Raw genomic sequence first — 20,546 nt, 5'->3', positions numbered from 1 at the left:
CTTTGTGTGAATACATTTGCTCCTTGTATCTTTAATGTTTGTGATTGGAGCTATGCATATAATAAAAAAAAGAAGTGGTTAGTTTAAAAAAAGTATTTTTCTGTTCGACTTTGTAAACCTAAGTGCTTCAAATCTAAAAATTTTTTGTGTCCATATGCTTTGTTTTGTGTGTGTACCAGAGTAAAATGTCAAACACATTTTTCACATACTGATGTACAGTCATGTCATGACTAAAGACAGGTGATGTGTGTTCCATTATTTGCAGTTGAAGTAATTATATCTTTTTTGGAACAAAAAATGTCCCAAACTAATGATCAAATGCCTCACAGATGTATCATCACATACACAGTCCGAGCAGCTCTCTATTTTTTGCCTCGCGTGTGAAGTGTTTTTTTCTTGTCACTCATTGTCCTTCCCACATTACATCTCTCTTGTCCTTAAACAACCCTTCCCTCTGCCTTCTGTTTGACTGAATCCCTCTGTCTATGTCGACCCACTATCACCTCAGCCAACTGCTCAGTGAATTCTTTTTTAAACAAACAAAACACAAGCTTTACATTAACAAACAAATCCCGAGCTTTATATTTCCTGTGGGCTGCCAAAGCGGCTCGGGGCCTCCTCTGTTAAACTGTCAGCACTCAACCTTCAACTCCCGACGCTAAGCGTACACAACTTCACCTTCCTGCCAGTCTCCCTCCCTCCCTCCCTCTCCCTCTAACACACACACACATTGCAGACATTACACAGGTATACACAAGCTGTCAAATGGAACCTAATGCCACCTTATGGCAGGAAATTCATGGTAAGGAAAAAAAGAAGAAAGATTTAACAGCGTTACGTGCGGAAAGGATTTCATACAAACTGTGGGGATATACTGTGGTACACTTGGCATATGGTATCCAGGGCAGATATAGCAGTAGGAACAAAGCACTGTGGGAAATAAATTTCTCTTCCCAGGTTGAGTTGCACGTTATAGTCCAAGTTCTTCTAATCAGGTAGAGGGACATCCCTTTGGACAACCCTGCTGAGGCATTGTGCTGGCAGGAAGATGCATCATTTATTTATGAACACAGTTCTTTTAGGGTTTGATAGAGAGAGAGGAGGCTAAAATAGCCTACAATGGAACTATGCGCATGTACTGTATGAAACTGACTTCTGGACTACCTTTATGAGTATTAAAACCCTGATTACAATATGACAACAGCATTAGAATTGGCTACACCTCACCATGTCAATGAGCTCTCCTGTCTTGCCAGCAGATTTTTCAATAAATGATCAGTATCATCGGGGTTGACTGGAAACAAGATACAATAGGCGATAGTTGGTTTTCCAGAACGATAAAAGCCAGCCGTCTATATGCCTGAGCAGAACGTCATAGAATGGATAGTTTGGTTAAACCAATCAGAGTTCCGGGGCTCCCATTTAAGAAGAGTTACTTAACTTACTGTAACTCCTCTACCATATAAACCACTGGGAAAATTCAAACAGCTCCTCAAAGAAGAAAGGACAAGCTTATTAACTCTTCAACCAATTGAGCAAGAGGAAATTTCAAGCTGTTCCTGAAAGAAGACAAGATGAGCCTCCAAGGCATGATTTCTGACTCTTTTAAGCCAAACATAACAACGATAAAAAAGTCCAGGTAACCTGTGTGACACGCTTTCACTTTAAATTAACCTTAATTTTCACATGTATCAGTAAAAACCTGTTGTCCTACATGTTGGGGGATGTGTATGATTTAAGAACCCACTCTGGAAATCCTCAACCTGAAAAAATTTGAGAAGATAAGAGGAAAAAATCTCCTTAATTTTTGAACAAGTTGCAAACTAACATCTAAAGTCATGTTAAAGTCAAACTTTAGGCAGATCACATTATTTGCTTCATTCAAGAGACTTCACTACCAAGAACTCTGTTTTGTAACTTGCCAAAAAACGAAACAAAAAACAAAACCAAAACAAACAAACAAAAAATCTTCTTCAAGGACTTAAGATAAAGGCTGTAGACTTAAGCACTGTGTAGCAAAACATGTTTGGTAGAAAATGATTGAATATGAAAAGTATTTTAAGAGCATTTTTTTGGCTATTTTTCACTTAAAAAAAAAAAAAAAATCACAAGACTCTACAGAAAGGAAGTGCTTACTGTTCAGCAGTGCCAAAGCTGGAGAAATCACAAGATGTGTCGCTGAATAAGTAGCCAAAAATGTACAGCCATTTTCAAAAAAATTGGGTAATCATGTTTGTAAGCGCACTTGAGTAAAAGTATAGATTCCTATCACTAAACTTCAGTCAAACAATTTTACTAGTTTTCAAAAACAGCCAGTTATACACAGACTCAAGGCTTTGATATCAGTATGTTCTGAATACTGACCCATATTTAAAGTGGGCTTCTATTAACTGAGATACAGCGTCTATGGTAAATGTGATCTTATATTCAGGGTTTGAACACTAAATGACCAGTGCTCATTTGCAACAGTGAAAGGTGCAACTCATCTGTGAAGCAATAGTATCGCTCATGACTGAGGCAAACCATCACTCACAACTACAGTATCAAAGGGATAACTTATGGAGAGACAAGGGGGCAGTTCAGATCAAAATGGTTAAAAAGTAGGGCAAGTTCTCAAATGCCAAAACGGGGTTATGACATCGACTTAATGATAGCAGAAATCATTTCAACATAATTATTAAAATAAAACATTTCATTTGTTTGATCAGTTTAATTTTAGTCACCTTGTCAGTGACACAGCTGATGTACTTATCTCTGAAGTGCCTTGTAGTGATGAAAAATTTCATCAAACAAAGTCAACTTTCAATGGTAGGTAATACAATTCACTGAAAATGTAACATTTTTACTATCTCCACATCTCTATCAACGATGCCTCAACCATTATGGTGTGGCTTATGTGTGGTCCAAGTTTACTTCCCCAGGGAAACTTTTACTGTGGCTCTGTCTCCCCCCTGGGTCAGTGCTTGGAACTAAGAATAGACCTGAGGGTGTTGACAGACTTTTGGCTTGTGTCTTACTCGGATGCTGCTCTGTATTGACTGGTTGGTATGCTGTGCAATCTATCACCTGCTGCACCAAGGCTGGTGAGCTCTGATGGCTTCAGAGAAGACCTGTACAGGGTGACCAAAAGATGGTTTTCCCCATCGTATTCAAAGCTGTCTTCTGCAAAACAGACATTATAATGTCTCATTCAGATGCAAGTTGTAGTTTTATCGTTCTTTTTGATCATGCTGCATGTAAAAATTGTGTGTTTTTGTAGGGAACAAAAATGGTCAATACCAGAAAATACACTGGGGACAACAACTTTAGTCCCCTCGTTGGCAAGCTTTTGCAATTTGGTCCACCCATTGCCAGTGACTGCTGCCCGAACTCGGCTCTAGTGTTCTACAATTACCATAAATGTCTACTTCTAAAACATATTACTGCATTGGACCTTAGAGCACTACTGAGAAGGGCTCTAGCTGGACACTATAAACTTGCAATCTCTCTAATGTCCAGCAGGGGCAACTCATAGAAATAAAAAGTAGATAATTCTGAAGTGGTTACATCCAGCACAAGAAATTAAGCTGCAGAAATGTAACTGCATTTAATCAAGTGTTAACTTGACGCTGGTTGAAGAAGTGCCAGAAACAACAAGCCTGGTCCAGAAAACTAGCTTTAGCATTAACAGCTAATTTTTGTAACAACACTATACGGGGGATGAATGATTTTACAACTTTGCAGTTTAGAAGACACGGTAGTTACAAGTTCGCCCAAAGCCTGCTTCTTTCCTTCATACTAATTCACCAGGTGTTACATTATGTTTAGCATTTCTAGTATGGCCCCAAACAACGACAGGATTCAAACTCTGCATCAGAAACAAATGAGAGACATCACAGAAACTACACCTAAACTACCAGCAATGATGCTATCCAAAGACAAATTATGAAATGGCAAACACTGTTGGCTTCCTCAAACCAGTCGTAGAATTAAATGTCCTACCTCCAATTCTTTTAGCCTCAGTGATGTCACCAAAAGGTGAGAAGAAGCTTTTCATTAGACACTTTATTGGAATTTCTAAGAGGGCAGTCACACTGGCCATCCGTACTGTACCCAAGCACACCTCAACCCTTAAGTCCAGTTCATTTAGCCAGTGTGCTAATGCTTGAGTACGGCACAGATGACCAATGTGACCGCGCCCTAAATCAATCCAAGTATTGGTCGTCAAATCTATTGGCAAAGAGGTGGCGTTTTAGCAGTAGTAAGCATCTTTGCTAACTGCTACAATGTGCCTTCATTTCATTATAATACAATTTACTATGCCAAGGCAGAGCTGTTAGATTCTTCCCCTTTCAAAGTAGAGAAGCTTGATCCGTCACAAGTAAATATGTGTTTCTACTACTCCAACTGTTGGCCTAATTACAAAGTGAGAAAAATCTACTCCAGTTTAATACTTAAATGCATTTTAAATTGATTTTTAGCCAGCGCCATATTTAACAAGAATAAAGTCCAGACAGCAAGAAGCTGTGTCAATGCCCTCATAACACAAAGATCTCATTAACTCAAATGCTGCATTGCATTCAGTGATGAATGGAAAGAATGGCTCCAAGAGATAGCACCCTCATCCTTATTACAATTACAGCACAAATCAATTGATGTGACTTCGAGGTTCCATGTACACGCATGAAGTACACACTTCATGAGGGACACAGAGGGAGTGTCGTGGTTATTTCGAGCTGGAGAGATAAAAAAATAAAATGAAACCAGAAAGTCTAGACCTGTGACGACAAGAGAGAGACGAACAATGTGTGAGTGAAGAGGCAAAAATGGGAAAGGAAGCAAAAAGAGAAAGGGAATGCAGAAAGCCCTTGGCCCCCTGCCTGCAATCTGCAATCTGCTGATGGCGAGGCTCGTGACGAGGAGGTGCACAGCGTCCATTTTTAGCGATGAGGTCATCTTTAATTAACAAAACAAAGAGAGTCAGCTGTGTCACTCCAATCTGTTATCTGCACCCATGCTCAAGGACACCGTTTATCTCCATATAATTCAATCTCTTTGAATGAGGGCTTATCGACGCATCGGGGGGCATTCTTGGTCTCAACCAATAATGGAGCTGTTACATAAACAGGGGAGGGGGATACCACTGACCCTGATGGTAGTAGGAAAGGAGGGGGACGTGAGGAGTGTGGAGAGGTATGTATAGCAGGAGAAGAGCCACATGTCATGTATCACAACCATCTGTGTGTGTGGGCATCGGAGGAGGAAACAGAAACTAAAACAAGGGGCAGGGATCAAATGGCTAATCTGTTCTCAGCCCAAAAGTGCCAGTGTGAGGTGACATCATTGCAAAGTAACCCCCAGATCTGCTCCTGCTCCTGTCTGCATCCCTCCTTCTTCTGCTGTCTTTTCTTCCCTCTGTTTCTTCTCTCACTTTCTCACTCCTGCCACCCTCCCTGCCCCAAGTCGTTCTTCGTAACACAGAATCAGGTGTTGTACAGTGGTGACGCAACACCCGAAGCTTCGCAGGTTTTTAATTAGAGTAAAGCGTGCACACAGTTGTGTGACGGGAAGAAAGGTGTTACGCTGATGAACATTTTCACACAAAAGTATCACCTCAGCGAAAAACTGTGATTTAAGGACAAGACACGAATTAGGAGCTGATGAGACGCTGGAGGGATTGTAAAAATGTGATAATGGAAGACAGAAGCATTCTGGATTCAGCCAAGAAGGGAAACTTTTAGTTGAGGCTCTTGTGACACAAATTTCATAATATTTCCGGCACCGTGTGTTGTTTATCTGGGAACTCCCAGGGAGATAGACTGAAAACAGATTTGAAAGATGTCTGTCATCACAGAGAAGGTAAACCACGAGTTATTCCAATACAGTTCCATTGACAGAACAAAACTTATGGCGTGGCTGGTGACAATTTTTTTTTTGATGCAAATTCTTATTTTTGGCTGACAAGTATTAAAGCAACCACTACTAGTGTCCAACCATTTTCACAGTTTAAAACTTCCCAGTTCTTGATAATGTCTCAATACCTCCTTATACATCAGAGCTTCTTTGACCCGTTGCTGTAGGGGAATGCTGAGCCCCTCATCAGCACTGCCTGTTTTACTGGCTCGCCTGTGAATGCTGTCTCTGCCTTGGTGTGCCATCTAGAGGCCTGTGTGAAGCCCACTGAAGTGCATTGTTCACAACACATATGTGTGTGAAATTAAGGAGAAGAGGAGATTAAGTTCAGAACAGTAGTAAGCCTTTAGGATGGGAATATCTACCCCTAGTTCCAAAGGATTTTTGAGTTGTCTTGTATAAAACAGAATCGTAGAATAGTAGACTGATGCATGACAGTTCCTGCACATACAGTTTGTTTCTGAAACTGCCCACAATGTGTATCTGACAACACACAATCAAGTTCTATTTACAGGTAGGGTTTCAATGATACAATACTTTCCCTATACTGTTGGTCACTCGGTTGAATCATATTCGTTGGCAGACAAACCACCAGCCGGATTTTCTTTACTGTTGCTCCATATCTTGAAACATGAGGAGCAAGCAGGCTGGGGTAAAATAAAGAGAGGGAATTAAGATACTGTTGATACCTTAACATAAAGTACTGCTGTTGGATAGTGCCTGAGGAAGAGGATTTCACTGCCAGCTGTAAATTGCTGTTCATATGGGGGGGAGAATCCATCTCGAGCTTAATTGCTCTTATCAAAGCAAGCCGCCAAAATTTACATTTGAATCTGCCTGCCAAACGTGCATGATTCAGTGCTTGAATACTCCGTGCACATGATGATAAACTGCTACCTGGGATGACCTCATCTTCACCTACGTTTCAAGTCAGTAAGTCAGGGCCCCTCTTGCCTTACTGGCCTTGTTGGAACAGGTGATCCCTCTCTGTCTGCTCCATCTGTACATCTGGCACATGCAGCACTCGGTGTCTTCTGTGCTCACATGCGGAGCCTGGATCTTGGCAGTGAGGACATTTTTCCTCTGTGTAAATGTTTGTGACAAAGACAAAACGGACAAGGGGAGTGGTAGCGTGGATGGTAGCATCCACTGGCAGCAGGATGATAGTCCTCGAATAACCTATTGTCATTTATTGGCTGTGTCTCATTTTGAGGGCTCTGACAAATGCATCCTGCTTTTACCAGGCTGTGAAGACGCATCCTTCATGTCCCAACATATCTCACAATTCTTTGAGATTATATTTAGTTCCGACCAAGCGGCAACTACTAGCCACGAGAAATAAAGCTGATGTGTGAAACTGCAGTTTCTCAAGTGTCCCCTTGAGGCTGGCTAGGAGTGTTCTGGAAACCACATAGACACCTAGTCACAGTTAACTCTGCAGTTTAAAAGTTATGATCAAAAATTTGTCCGATGAGAGGCACAGCTCATCTAACTGACAGACAGGCATCCTGTAGCTGTTAGTGTGGAGGCTCAAAGCCCACCTGCTTTCCAGTATGGCCCCCACTGAAGATATGCTTCAAAATTCTGTATCAGAAACAAATGGGTGACATCAAGGATACTACTACAATTTATTATACAGTTTCTGTTGTGCAAGTGGTGACAGGTTGTTAGCCACAGTAGCTAGTTAGCTAGCCATTTCTAGGTAACAGGATTGGCGCTTTTTCACGGCAGCATTTGGGCAGTTTGGTTGATGATATGAATAGAGAATGCTCTTTAGCCTTTGTGTGTATTTACAAGTCCAGCAAAAGCTTCAGCTCCTGAATTGAGTCACGGCTATTCATCTTGGTGTACTTTTTAGGTTTACAAACCGAGCAAGGTGCTTTTAAAAACAAACGCCCCAAACTACCTGATGGCATCACTATAGTCCTTAGTTACTTTCAACTTTGCTTCAAAGATAAAAAGATATAATGTATCAATATATCTCCAAGATACAATGATGATTGGTTGGTGCAGCTTCTTACAAGATGCCTCCAAAACACTACAGGGTAAAGTTTTAAAAAGATGCCATCTATGCACATAATCAAAGGTAGGTCATGTTTCTCTCTTCCACAATTTACAACTATGTATACATATGTCCAGATCTGGGCGCTGATGGAGGCTCCAAGGGCAGCATATTGTCCATATAAACAAGAAGATATATGAACCAATGGCTCAGCTGGCCTCCTCTCACATCAAAGCAGCAGGTCGATCCACCAGTCATTGTTGACTTCACAGGGAAGATTTGTGAGTGACCAGTGAGAGGCCTTCTGGAGAAAACACGACCTCCTCTTTCTAAACAGCACTGATAAGTGGGGCAATCTTAGGGGTTTGGAGACAGGGGCTTTGTTGCTGATGTTTTGTACAGATGTGAGGGGTAAAAGGTGACGCTGTAAAAGACATGACCCCTCTTAAGCTGTCCTCATACACAAGAATAGGGACAAAAACAAGGCATGAGAGAAGCAGCAGCAAGAGATGTAAAAGGGAAAAATGGAACCGAGTAGTGCCTTGTTTCTCAAAGTGACATCATAGTTAAGCCCAAACTGTCCAGGTCTGTGTGCATTATGTTGTCACTTTCTTTAGTTACAACTAAGTACACACTCCCAAGCTGTCAAATACAGCAGCTTGGTTTTTGGACTAACACTTCAAAACAAGTCGTGTCGCTCTTGGGTAAGTTTGGCATGTGTGGGCCTCTGTGATCAAGTAAACACAATTTTAGAGCCATCAATCTAGCTGTTACTCTAACAACATTGGGTTACATAGAGAAAGAAATACAAACATTTGTTAGAATGACATTCAGTCACAGTGGTCTCTAAACCTATTTTTGGCTGGGTTCAGGAGATAGCTTGTACTGAAGTACAGAACAAGTTTGCCAATAACAAAACTATCCTCCAGGGTTTAAGTACCTTATATGATCAAGCTAATACACAAATAAAGCATTAATTGAGTTTAAAAAAGTGAATCTCTAAAAAAAGGTGAACTCTGATGGAAATTCAGGGCAAAAAAATCTTGAAACATTTTGATTTTACTCTTTTGTTTTTGAGTCTGGATGTGGTGATGAGCAGTTAGCATCACAACTCTTTGCCACCATGTACATCTTTCCAGACACCCAGATTTAATTTGTAATGTAAATTCAATATACAATATACATTTTTTTTATGTCACCAAACAGCTCCTTGAATCAGGGTAGTCTCTCGCTACCATACAGTCTATGCTCGCTACACAGTACAGCGCGGACGCACTGGGACATGGCAGGCAGCCAGACACGCAATGCAAGCCGCACAGAGAGAAAAAATATATGCATCTTGCCTTTACCTGTGCGGCCGGGACAAACAACGTCCTGTAGGGGACGCGCCTCTTTTGACTCAAATACGGGTCGTCCCAGCTAATACGGGACAGTTGGCAACCCTAACAACATATGCATATACCAACTGAACCTTACAGCCACAATGGAGTGAAGATAAATCGGAGAGGTGTCTTTTTCCTCATATTTGTGCAGGTTTGGCTGGTGAAAAAGTCACACAATCTTTTGGAAACAGGTCTTGGGCATTTGTCTCTTTGAGATGAGAATCACTTGTTCTACTAATCCATTAGCCTGAAACAAATCTTTTTGCTCTCCATACTAAGTTACTTGTACTTAGGGTTTCACAGTCTAGTATAATAATGACCTTAAAGAGCCATCAGTGGCTTGAAATGTACCCCTTTAGGCACTGACCAAGCTCCTATCTTGTTCAGTTGGCATCAAGACAAGACCTCTTCATACAGGACCAGGAGAGCAGAAATATAATTCTCATGTCATGAATTGCAAGGCCATTGTGTTGAGATCAACCAACCTGAGCAAGAAATTACCAAACTGCAGGGAGAGGCCGACACAGCATTGGAATCAGTCAGCAAGCCAATGTAGTGAATCCTTGCACCACCCAAGGTAATGACAGAGGTTTAATTACATCAGAAGGTACTTCTAAACAACACACTTAAACTATGACATGACTTTTCCTCTCAGCACTCTAATGCCCACTGCAAGAGAGTGTGTAGACCCATGTTATGAGGCGAGGTATGATATCATTTCTATAATTCACATCAAGCAAGAGATACTCACATTAGCAACATTTATGGATATTAACTTAGGAGGAGATACCATTCACTGGCAAGTTTTTCAAGGACCCTATGATTGCATCCATTCATGCAGGAAGCTGCTACGGATGAAAAACCTGAGTCAAAAGGGCGGCACATTACATCATTTGAATTAGCTTATTGACATGGAAGAAACTGTCACCCAGCTTGTGGAAATAAAGTCACAGCATTCCAAAACAGATGCCAGTACTCATCTGATGTGATAACTGAGGGGGTGATGGAGGATTTAGCGGTTCTCTTTTTCGGTACTTAACCTCACTGTCTACTCTGCTGCTATACACTGATCAGCCATAACATAGCAACCAAGACAATAAAAGCACAGATTATTTCTTTAGAGTTTCACCTGTCAGTGGGTGGGGAATGTTGGCAGAAAGTAAAAGTTGGGTCCTCTTAGTTGATGTGTTGAAAGCAGAAAAAATGGTAAAGGGCAAGGACTTGAGGGACTTTGACAAGACAAAGGGGCATAACATGTCTAAAAGCCACAGTGGCCTATCCAAAGTGGCCCAAAGAATAAAAACCTAGTAAGAGTTAAGCCTCACAGACTGATGTGGGGATTAAAGGCTGACAGGAGTGGTACATTCCAACAGAGGGGCTTCAAGTCTGGAAGATGCCAAAAAAGATGATACTGGTTCTGATCATACACTGTAAAATCCATGAATGTAAGGTCTGTGATGTCACCAACCTGTTTTGGAAATATCAAGCACACCGTTGACAGTGGCCACATTGAAAATGCTGAATTTAATCCAGCTTCTTGATGAGGCAAAGGGATGGGGCCTTAGCCTCTTTGCAGACAGCTACAGTCTGCCTGCTTGTCAGTTGAGTCAGCAATGTCCTTATGTGGGGATAACTTGCATGTTTGATACATCTTAAAACAGTCTCAGGGAACTACAGTTTTTAGCACTTCCACATGATATTCACGTTTTTAGATTGTGGGTTGCCACTTGTTTCTGACAGGAATATGTCAGAACACAGTGCATCACAATTTGTTGTGTATGAAATACAATGAGCCTGGACACATTAAAACTGAACCACAAAGCCACAAAAGAAGGTGACCTGGGGGGACACAAGAAAAAATCTAAGGTGCTGACTTGTTCTTAATAATCCCAAAATGTAAATTCAACATAGCATCAACTAAGTCCAATCCATAGAGGCCCCAAGTCAAAACTTGAAGGACTTCAAGAATCTACTCCTGAGGCAAGACATTTCAGATATATAGCAACAAACATTAAGAGGTCCAGTGGAGTCCATGCCTCCAGGCAGTAACCTGACAAGAAAGGGGCCTAAACAACACTGGCAAGTGCCAACCATTATCTTTTGAGGGGCTGTTGCCTATCCAAGCTGTCTTTGGGAACACCCTGGACAAGGAGGGGACACCCTGGACAAGTTGCCAGCCCATCACAAGGCCAATATGGGAAGACCATTCATTCACAAACAATTTAGTCGTGCAACAAACCTGATGATGTTTTTGAATTGTGGGGGAAAGTTGGAGAGAACTCAAGCACAGGGAAAACGTGCAAACTCCACAGAGAAAGGCACCTGACCGACCAGGGAATCAAACAAGGAACATTAAGCAAGTTGCCATAATGTTATGTCTGAATGTATTAATGGGATTTGGGGAGTGTACGTGTGATCCACCTTAAATTGGACTCTTTGGATAGCTCTGAGAAATAAAACAGTGTCTTATAGAGTAAGATGAATCTCCAGGGTCCATCTTGCCATTACAAAAGCCAATTATGTGGAATCCTTTAAGCCAAAAACACACAGCCTATTCATCATAGTTGTCAAATGACTGACCTTACCATTATTTACCTCAGGAGAGAAACAGTATCTTCTCCTCTACTTGTCTAGACAGCTCTGACATAGAAACATAGCTTTAGGAACCCAGTGAGAGCAGCATCCAAGCGTCTGCATCACCACACTCACTCTCTGTCTGCCATCTGTATGAGTGTGCACATGGCTAAATGTGTGTGCTCAGAGTGTGTGACTCATGCTCAGCATGGTTTTGTGTGTGTGTGTGTGTGTGTGTGTGTGTGTGTGTGTGTGTGTGTGTGTGTGTGTGTGTGTGTGTGTGTGTGTGTGGCTGTCTGTTTATCTTTCCTCTCTCTCTCAGACACTAGCCTGAAGCAGTGTTTCAACTTGGCAATGGATGTGGAAGCAGCCTCAGCTTCTCTTGATGCTGGCGACGGCTGAATCCCATCCGCTGGACGCTTGGGCTGCCGTTATTACTGACGATGTAAGTGGATGGTCAAAGTCTCCACCACACCATCTGTGTCTCATCTGCCTTCTGATTTCAATGGCACAGTCCATGTAACTGTCCTTTGTACTTGTTTATCTCAGCCCATATTGCAGCCTGGGGATTTTTTCGTATTTACACAGATTTCTTTTTGCTAATTTGATATTTGTTTATTTCTTTCGAGGAAAACAAAATGACTTTTAAACGCTCCAGATCCATCTCTGGAAGAGATTGTTTGCTCTGTATTAAGATATATCTAACATTAAATCAGATGCGAACTCAAAATGGGTTGTACAAATGGGGCAATTTGATTGCATGGACATGGTGCAACAGGGAGGAGTACCCTTTTTGAGCTTCATTTGCACTCAATAATGCATCAACTGTACAACTGCTTGTTCCATAACACTCTCCGTGACACATCATCCTACTGTATATTGCCAAATACTGTCCTTGTCTGAGCTTTATATGAGGATTTTCCTACAGCATGGTCTAGGTTGTCAAATTTGGTTCGCTGTAAATAAGCCGAATAATCCTTTAGTGTGGACCCACCCTGAGATGTTGCTGAAGATGGCTTGACTGCAAGCTCACTGGTTCAAATCAACACAGAGTCTTTTGGAAAATATGATCAGGGAAAATGAAGGAGCAACACTTGCTTTCCAGAAAACCACCAAGATGCCCCCGAGCGAGGTATTTACCCATGTGTTTGTCCAAAAAGTGCTCCATTAGATCTGCTCAGAGGCCGACAATAGAAGACTGGTTCACAAGGGAATGTGTGTGAATGTGTTTGCACTGAAAACTCAAATAATAGTGCTTTACAACTTGAGATAGGTTAGTTACCTTGAAGAAGGTGTCCCAGGATACAACGCCAACCTGGCCTTGATATCCCAGCTTTTGGTTCTTTGATACCCCTTCAATGGGCCTCATATGTTGGTCCTAAAGTAAGCCTCTAGCAGTTGGTACAGGGAGTACAAATCCAATAATGTGAAAATAAGTCCGAGTAAGTGTGAGAAAATGACACTTCTCGAACGCTACAGCTTTTATTTGCTGAGTCCAGAGAACAGGATCTCATCGTTTTAAGAGGCCCCTATTATTTCATAAATCGACCCTTGTGATGCTTTCCAAGTTTGTATCAGCAATCTTGATCCTGGCGTTTTTGGAGAACAATGAGGGTTTTGTGTGGGTACAGTTCAGAGTGGTTACATAGGAAGTGGGAGCTACCCAGATATGTACCTATAAGGTTCATGATATATGATGTTTCCACTGAGGGGGAACTCGAAGTTTCCTTCCAATTACTACCCTCTACTTTACTCAGAGAAGGTCCAAATATGCATCCACTAAAGTTCTATTTGAGCTTTGTCTTTGTACTATAAAACAAGTTGAGAGTAAACAAAACAGACATGACTAACAGTTAGAGATAGAGAGTGACAGACATAAAGGGAAGAGAGAAGACAAAAGAGGAAGACAATGGCTTCTAATCTGTATTATACTGTCTCTAATGAAATGATTTATAGTGGTGACTGGCACATAGCACAGTGAGTCACCCACACCATCTGCCCCTTTCTAACTCACCTCTGCCAGCATGCCTGTGTCTAACTGTCTGTACCCTCTCTTCTCTTGCTGGTGCCCACGCTTTATCAGCACTCCTCCCCAGGGGTGATGGATGGCCCTGTCCATACTTCCCAATGACTAAAGCCAGCTTCTTCCAGACCACCTCATTTTCTCTAATATTATTAAATTCCTTCCTATCACCCTTCCTCTGACTCACCCCCGGCCTCTTGTCACAACCATGACCACTTCCCCGAGCCCTACAGCACAATGGTCGGCACCATTTATGGCACTTGATAAATTGCCAGACGTCATCTTCTCCCATCCTCACTGAGCACTCCTTCTTCTGTTCTGTATCCAGACCAAAAGTTTAACCTCATTTCCTCCAATTCTAACTTTAACTCTGTACGTCAACTCATCAGGCATCTGAATCATTTCATCTCTGAGAGGTATTAACCTCTAATGCTTGCTCTCATCCCCATCCCCATTTCAGTTTAAAGTGAAACACTTCCAGGGGGGAACCTCTGACTAACACATTATATATGGGCAATATCTTTACTGAAATCAAGAAACTGTCTAAAATGACAATAATTAAGTCTGCTTGAAAACAGTGGATTGTTGTTGAAGAGTTATAGTATCTCAGCATCTTTCTCACAAGTAAGGGAGAAACATAAAGGCTGGTTAAAACTTCTGCATCAAATCAACGCTTTAGGCAATGCCATAGGCGTGCATAGCCATTTTTCAACACGTCCTATGCATGCAGCCTCCCAAGTAGCTACCCATCGATGCAGACCACAAGCCCTGTGATTAATCTGCTGTGGAAGTACTGTTCCCTGTATTTACTAATCACAAAACATTTGCTGTAGTAACCTCTGAAAGGCAGCAAAATGTCAATACAACCATCAAAGCAATAAGGTATGTCAGGTCTTTCCCTAATAAATGAAATGCAATGTCCATTTATAACAGTGCAAATTTTCAAACTGCAACATATTCACATGGTGAAGAACTTCCTGAATCTGTGTACAACCTGCTCAAATAGTCTGTTCAAAAAATTCACAAGATCTTCATTAGATCTAAACAAGATTCATTCAAGATCTTCACGATGCTTGCTAAAATGATGAGATGGTCACATAAGAATCTTCTGATTTATGATATGTTGTTGGGTGGACCTCAAACACCAAGGTCTGCCCATATCTCTGCCCTCAACAGACCTCCAGAGTGCTGGCCAATCAGAGGGGCAGGGGTTTGTGGAGCAGGTAGCCTTAATTAAAGAGACAGTGGCTGAAAAGGATAGTTCCAGAGGCTAAACAATAAAAACACAACAACATAATGACATTTAATAACACCAGCGTGAGAAGAATAGATGGTTTTTGAGCTGTAAACCATGTTAGCTCCTGTGGGAAGCTTTAAGTTAATATCACTTTTGGTACCACCTGTAGCTGAGTGCTACCTCACCTGACTTCTTCCAAGCGTCACTGATTATAGGCATTAGAAATTGCTCTTAAGAATAATCAGTCTTGTCAAGAAGCAACAGGATCCTTAACAGCTGGAACCAGCCAAAAAGAAAAAAGAAAAAATCTTTACAGGAGCTTTAATGTTAATAATAGAGTCAAATTTAAAATTAAATAATTATCAAATTCATAGTCTTAAGGCTCTCATGAGATTTGAAAGTGTTGCATTTCAACTGCCATGTAGGCGTGGGAGAAATGTGCGATATAAGAAGAGCACAGATAGTAAAATTAGCTACATATCTACAGCTCTTGATTTTGGCCAAAGTTAAAAGTTTCAAAAAGTACCTGATGAGATATAATCCATTTGGAATTGGGTGACAGATTTCAGATAAAAGAGAAGCTCATTATAAGGTTTCTTAATGTTTAGTATGATACATTGTAAACAAATTAATTAAACCTGTTTTTTTACCTGTGTAGATCTCTGCCTCAGAGGGATCCTCCACCCGTTTATGCTGGATGATGTAGTCCGAAACTTTGCAGCCAATGGGAGGCTCCACATCCATCCACTCCAGGGCCACCATTGTGCTTGAGGGCTCCAGGTAAGGGGCTAGACGCAAACTAGCAACACAAATAAGACAAGGTTTGAAACAAGAAAATAAGAACAGTGGGATCAAGATGCCAGCTTGTTGTTGGTCATAATGTGTGATTTCAATTGAATGAGTGTGACTATGTTTGATAACTTTTTGATTTACACAAGGCTCTATCACACCCCAGCTAAAATGTATGACTGGACAACAGGACGGCAAAAAGCAGCTTCAAACGAAACAGCATTCCGTCGCCACCTGTTCTCCAGCAGTGTACCATGTGCAGTTTTCCTTCTTTAATCCTTCAGAAGAGATAAAAGAACTGCATTTCCATTTCCCCTGCCCTCTAGCTGTGTCTGTGACAATGGTTAAGAGAGTGTTTTACCCAGCTGTCCTAAAGAGCGTGCTGCTCAGTTTCATTCTCATGGCCTTACACTTCAGCACAGATTCAAGCTGGAGATTTGGCTGCTGCAGTGACTCCTCACTTGCCCTTTTTCGTGCCAGCAAGCATAAGCCCAGGGAAAGCCTGACCAAAACTCTGGTTGTGGCACCGGGCCCTTGCTCTCCAATTACAAAACCACAGGCCACAAAAACAATACCAAAAGTGCCATAAAAGCCCCTCAAAAGTGTTTGTGCAATACTTGTGGAGCATAATCTAAGTCTCAAGTATACTTGTGAGTGTCCCTAATACCAGTACTTTTGGTGAATTATTGCAAAGGATTTGAGACAATTTCAGCACAAGGACCATTAGTAGCTGTTATGGAGCTTTCGATAATATCTCATGATATTTATCAGTAGACTTTGTGTCAAACATTATATCATAAATATTTTTGTGTTTGATCTTTACAATGTGTATTAAAATGGTCTCAATATGAGCTTCTTTTGGATTGAGGACAAAAAGAGGTAAAGCTCCCTCTAATGACTAGTTGCAACATAGGTGGTAAGTGCTGCCTTTTTTATTTTAAATGAAGAATAATGTGTTAAGACATTATTCTAATCTTGAAATGCACATTTATCTTACCCCACTTGCAGATTTATTCACTTGTTACAAGCAAATTGGACCAAATTTTTTTCTTTAAATAACATGATATTAGAGACTTTTATGGACTAGTCAATTGAATATGGCTCATATTATGTCTAAAAAGACATTTTTACCAAAGATAAGACAAAAACACTTGATACGATTTCATTTTTTTGCAATTTACATGTGTCCTACTGTGGTGTTTATCATCTGAAATCTTTTATCTGCAAGTTTAATGCTGATATTGGTTGATGACAGCCCACAAGTTTTTGGAATGCACCTACAGAACTAAAATTTTGGTATCTCATTTAATATAATAGTATGGGGCAAATCTTAGCTAAATGCCACAGAGGGTGCAACTAAAAGACTGGACCCTCAATTTTTTCATAACAGCAAAGCTTTATCCTTGCCTAGCCTTTCTTCTATTTCTGTGTGGTGTCCAATAAATGTTGCTTCAGGCTTATTCTGGGAAAACAAAATGTTTAAAAGCCTGTTTTATTTTTATTCTTTAATTAATTGCCTCCATTGTAGTCTAATCCTCTGAAGCATTGCCCTTTCAAAATCCTGTTCTCTTAAAAAGTTCTCAGGGTAACAATGGCTGGGCCCGATGACTCACGAAATCCTCGAGAGTACTATTAGGACACCTTGAATGAGAGCATGTTCCTTTCAGAGGAGTGTAAGAGCCGACTGACAGCTATTACAACTTTGGGGACTGTGCTTGTGTTTACAAGTTTCTCAAGTGCCCCAGGAGTCAGCAGGGACAGGTGAGTGTGTATGCGTGTGCACGTCCATGTGCATTTGTGAGTGGTGCATCAGAGCATGCATCCATGAAATCTCTCTTGTGCATGAATCCCTAGGTGTCATGGTGTCACCTCACACTTACATTGGCTGCCTGAGGGGACTGCAGTTAGGCAGGCCGTCTTTGCTGAAGGCACTCAGGTCACAGCGACACCAGTTATCAATGACATCGCCCTTTCCAGCACACCAGTATGAGCTCATTGTGGCGCTCTTGAAGGCCTGTAAAAGGGTAACAGGTGAAAGAAATGCAATTATCCCTTGGATCATGTGCTTCCTGTCCATCTATGATTACCCAACCCCCATCTCAACCAGTGCCCTCCCAGAACACACACATACACACACCCTTGTTTTTTGTCTGCACAGTTTTCATGTTCTTACATTAAAACAGCCCAACAATGATATTCTATTTTCAAACTCTCTAAATTGTCCCCCTTTGCAAATCGGTCGTGCCTTGAAAACTCTAGAATCAAACACGGGTCTCACAAAGGCAGAAGTACAAGTACACACCCACCCACACACACCTACAGAGTGACCTTTTTATACCCGCCGTTCCCAATTACCGGGAGGCAGGAACATCTCACCAACATCGACAGGCTTACACTGTGATATCATAGATGCACTGTTACTTTTATGATGGAGGTGCGAAAGCTGTGACACTCCCCACCTCCCCCATTCTTTGCGTACGTCTATGTGTGTGTGTGTCTGTGTGTGTGTGTGTGTGTAAGGATCAGTCGGCAGTGCTGTCGGCCTGAAAGGCGGATAGAGGAGGGGGGAATGTTAGGAGATGACATCATCTCCTAACATCTCCTTGTGCTGCTTCATTAACGGGTGAAAGAAAAATCAAAGGCAGAAGCTCAGTCATCCTCTAAAAGGCAGGAAAATGCCAATATAACCGTCAAAGCAATAAAGTATAATGTCAGGGCTTTCCCTAAAGCCACAGGCATGATAGAGAGTGAGTTCAAGGGAGTTCGCAAGCACTCTGGCTCCCCCTGTCACACTATGGATCAATGGAGCACTCAGTTATTTATGTGCTCTAACTGGTAGGCAGTGCTGCCTCATGCAGGCAACTTTGGAGATACAGTTGATCATAGTCACAAAAATAGGACACTGGAACTGTGCAGGAACATTATCACTGGGTATCAGGCTTTCGACGGTAAGCACAGAAGAGCCACTTCTTTGTTCCAGCACACCGTGACATTAACTTACCCGAATGCAAAAAGAGCTGATGAGACCACACACATCTTCAAGAAAACCGCACACGTTCTTGGCCAATACATGAACAAACGCTCCAATTAAAGATTGATTTCCACAGTTGGTTGTTTCATTTCACTGGGGAAAGGCCGAGGAAGATTTCTGCAGTGTGTTGATTAGTGAGAGTGACATATATGAGGACTCTGAGGTGCAAAAAGACAGGCAATTTGGCCAAAGACAGTCAGAGTATGCCCTCTGAAGCTGATGTTAGCATTGTCAGCTGCAAAGGAAGGACTTGTTTCAGCACAAGCTGCTCTCATCCGAGAGTTGTTTTCAAACCAGAGGGTCCAGAACCTTTCAGTAATACATAATAATACATTCCCTAGAATCAAATTATCACCCTAGCTCTTGTTTGTTTGCGTTACAACTGTCTCTGCCCTGGTAGGTTATGCAAAAAAGGATAACGATGTATGAGAGAACATAAGGTAATTGCAAAACACCACCAGACCAGTAGAGGGCAGTAAGACAAAAATGAAGGTCTTTAAGAAATAAATTACACCATGGACAGGGATGATCTTTATGTGTAAAACTGCTTCAACCAGACTTTCTGTTTTGGACATGGTTTAGATGTCAGCGATCGACCAGTATTTCGCCTTAAAAAAGAACCAATTCAGTGACAAATTTCAGCAGGATGCATCCTTCTCAAATTGTTATAGACAATCATTAATCAATGAGAGTATTGTGACACACATATATATTAAACTAGACTAGGATTTATTCCCGAAGACGTCTTCTGTGTTTGCTTTCATAAACTACCTCTCCCCTGACACATTCAGCTTAAGGTCCCCAGTTTACAGGGTCACTCTATAAACTGTAACACCAGGAGCTAACAGAGACACATTCACACTATCAGGCTCAAAGAAGACCATTGATTGGGAGTTATCAAACGGAGTCAATCACAGCTGTGTGAGATGTTATTGTGGACTGAGGGTGAAATAAAAGCACACAGGTTGCACCAACAATAAGAAACTATCAGCTTTTTAGGCCTTGCCTCCCAAGGTTCCTGGGTACCTAAAAAGTACTGCTCCCCAGGGCCGTTTTCATGAGTACATTTATGAAGCGTGAAATCTAGATCCCAGTTCTGATGGTCAAAATACAAGTAGTTCTGGGGAGACAGTTCATTGGCTAAAACACAGCTTGCATGAAGAATCTTCAGAGTGAAAAGAGAGCTAAAAGGGTACTGGAGGAAGAAACAGTGAGAGGAATAAAGAATGGGCAAAGATAGGAATCAACAAGGAACCAGACATGTGGAGAGAGGAGATTCCCAGGTTCTTCTTAGATGCAGCACAAGATCAGATCCTTAAGCATTCAAAGCTGTCCTGAATTCAGATCCCTCTCAATAGGCGTGAAAGGTTTTCATAGGGGAAAGGTATGCACTGAAATTCACGGCGGTATAAAATCCCCTGGAAAACCCAAAAAGAGGAACACGGTAATTACAATTTCTCCCCTCTGGCTTGAACTCATGTGGCTGCAAGAAAACAACAGCAGCAGGGGTCTTGCCACCTCGTGTCATTGGGATGCAGCCCACAGACAAAGAAGAAAAAAAGAAAAAAAAAAAAGTTAGAAAATAAATGGTAGACTCAAGGCCAAGCCATGCAACT

At 41.5% G+C, this 20,546-nt stretch overlaps 1 protein-coding gene across 1 annotated transcript in view; it reads right to left on the bottom strand.

Annotated features, from left to right (window-relative positions):
- Nucleotides 1-20,546, bottom strand: part of astn2 (astrotactin 2) — a 401,766-nt gene that overhangs the window by 29,219 nt on the left and 352,001 nt on the right. Inside the window, exons 18-19 of the mRNA XM_074689759.1 lie at nt 17,780-17,913; nt 15,761-15,909 (exon numbers count right to left, since the gene is read on the bottom strand). Coding sequence (XP_074545860.1) covers nt 15,761-15,909; nt 17,780-17,913 — 283 coding nt within the window. The remainder of the gene's footprint in view (nt 1-15,760; nt 15,910-17,779; nt 17,914-20,546) is intronic.

Source organism: Halichoeres trimaculatus, unplaced genomic scaffold (assembly GCF_033239565.1).
Source record: "Halichoeres trimaculatus isolate MK-OKI-2021-1 unplaced genomic scaffold, fHalTri1.1 fHalTri1_scaffold_16, whole genome shotgun sequence".
Taxonomy (NCBI): Eukaryota; Metazoa; Chordata; class Actinopteri; order Labriformes; family Labridae; genus Halichoeres; species Halichoeres trimaculatus.
The sequence above is the reverse complement of the archived record's forward strand: the minus strand, read 5'-3'. Positions and strand labels throughout refer to the sequence as shown.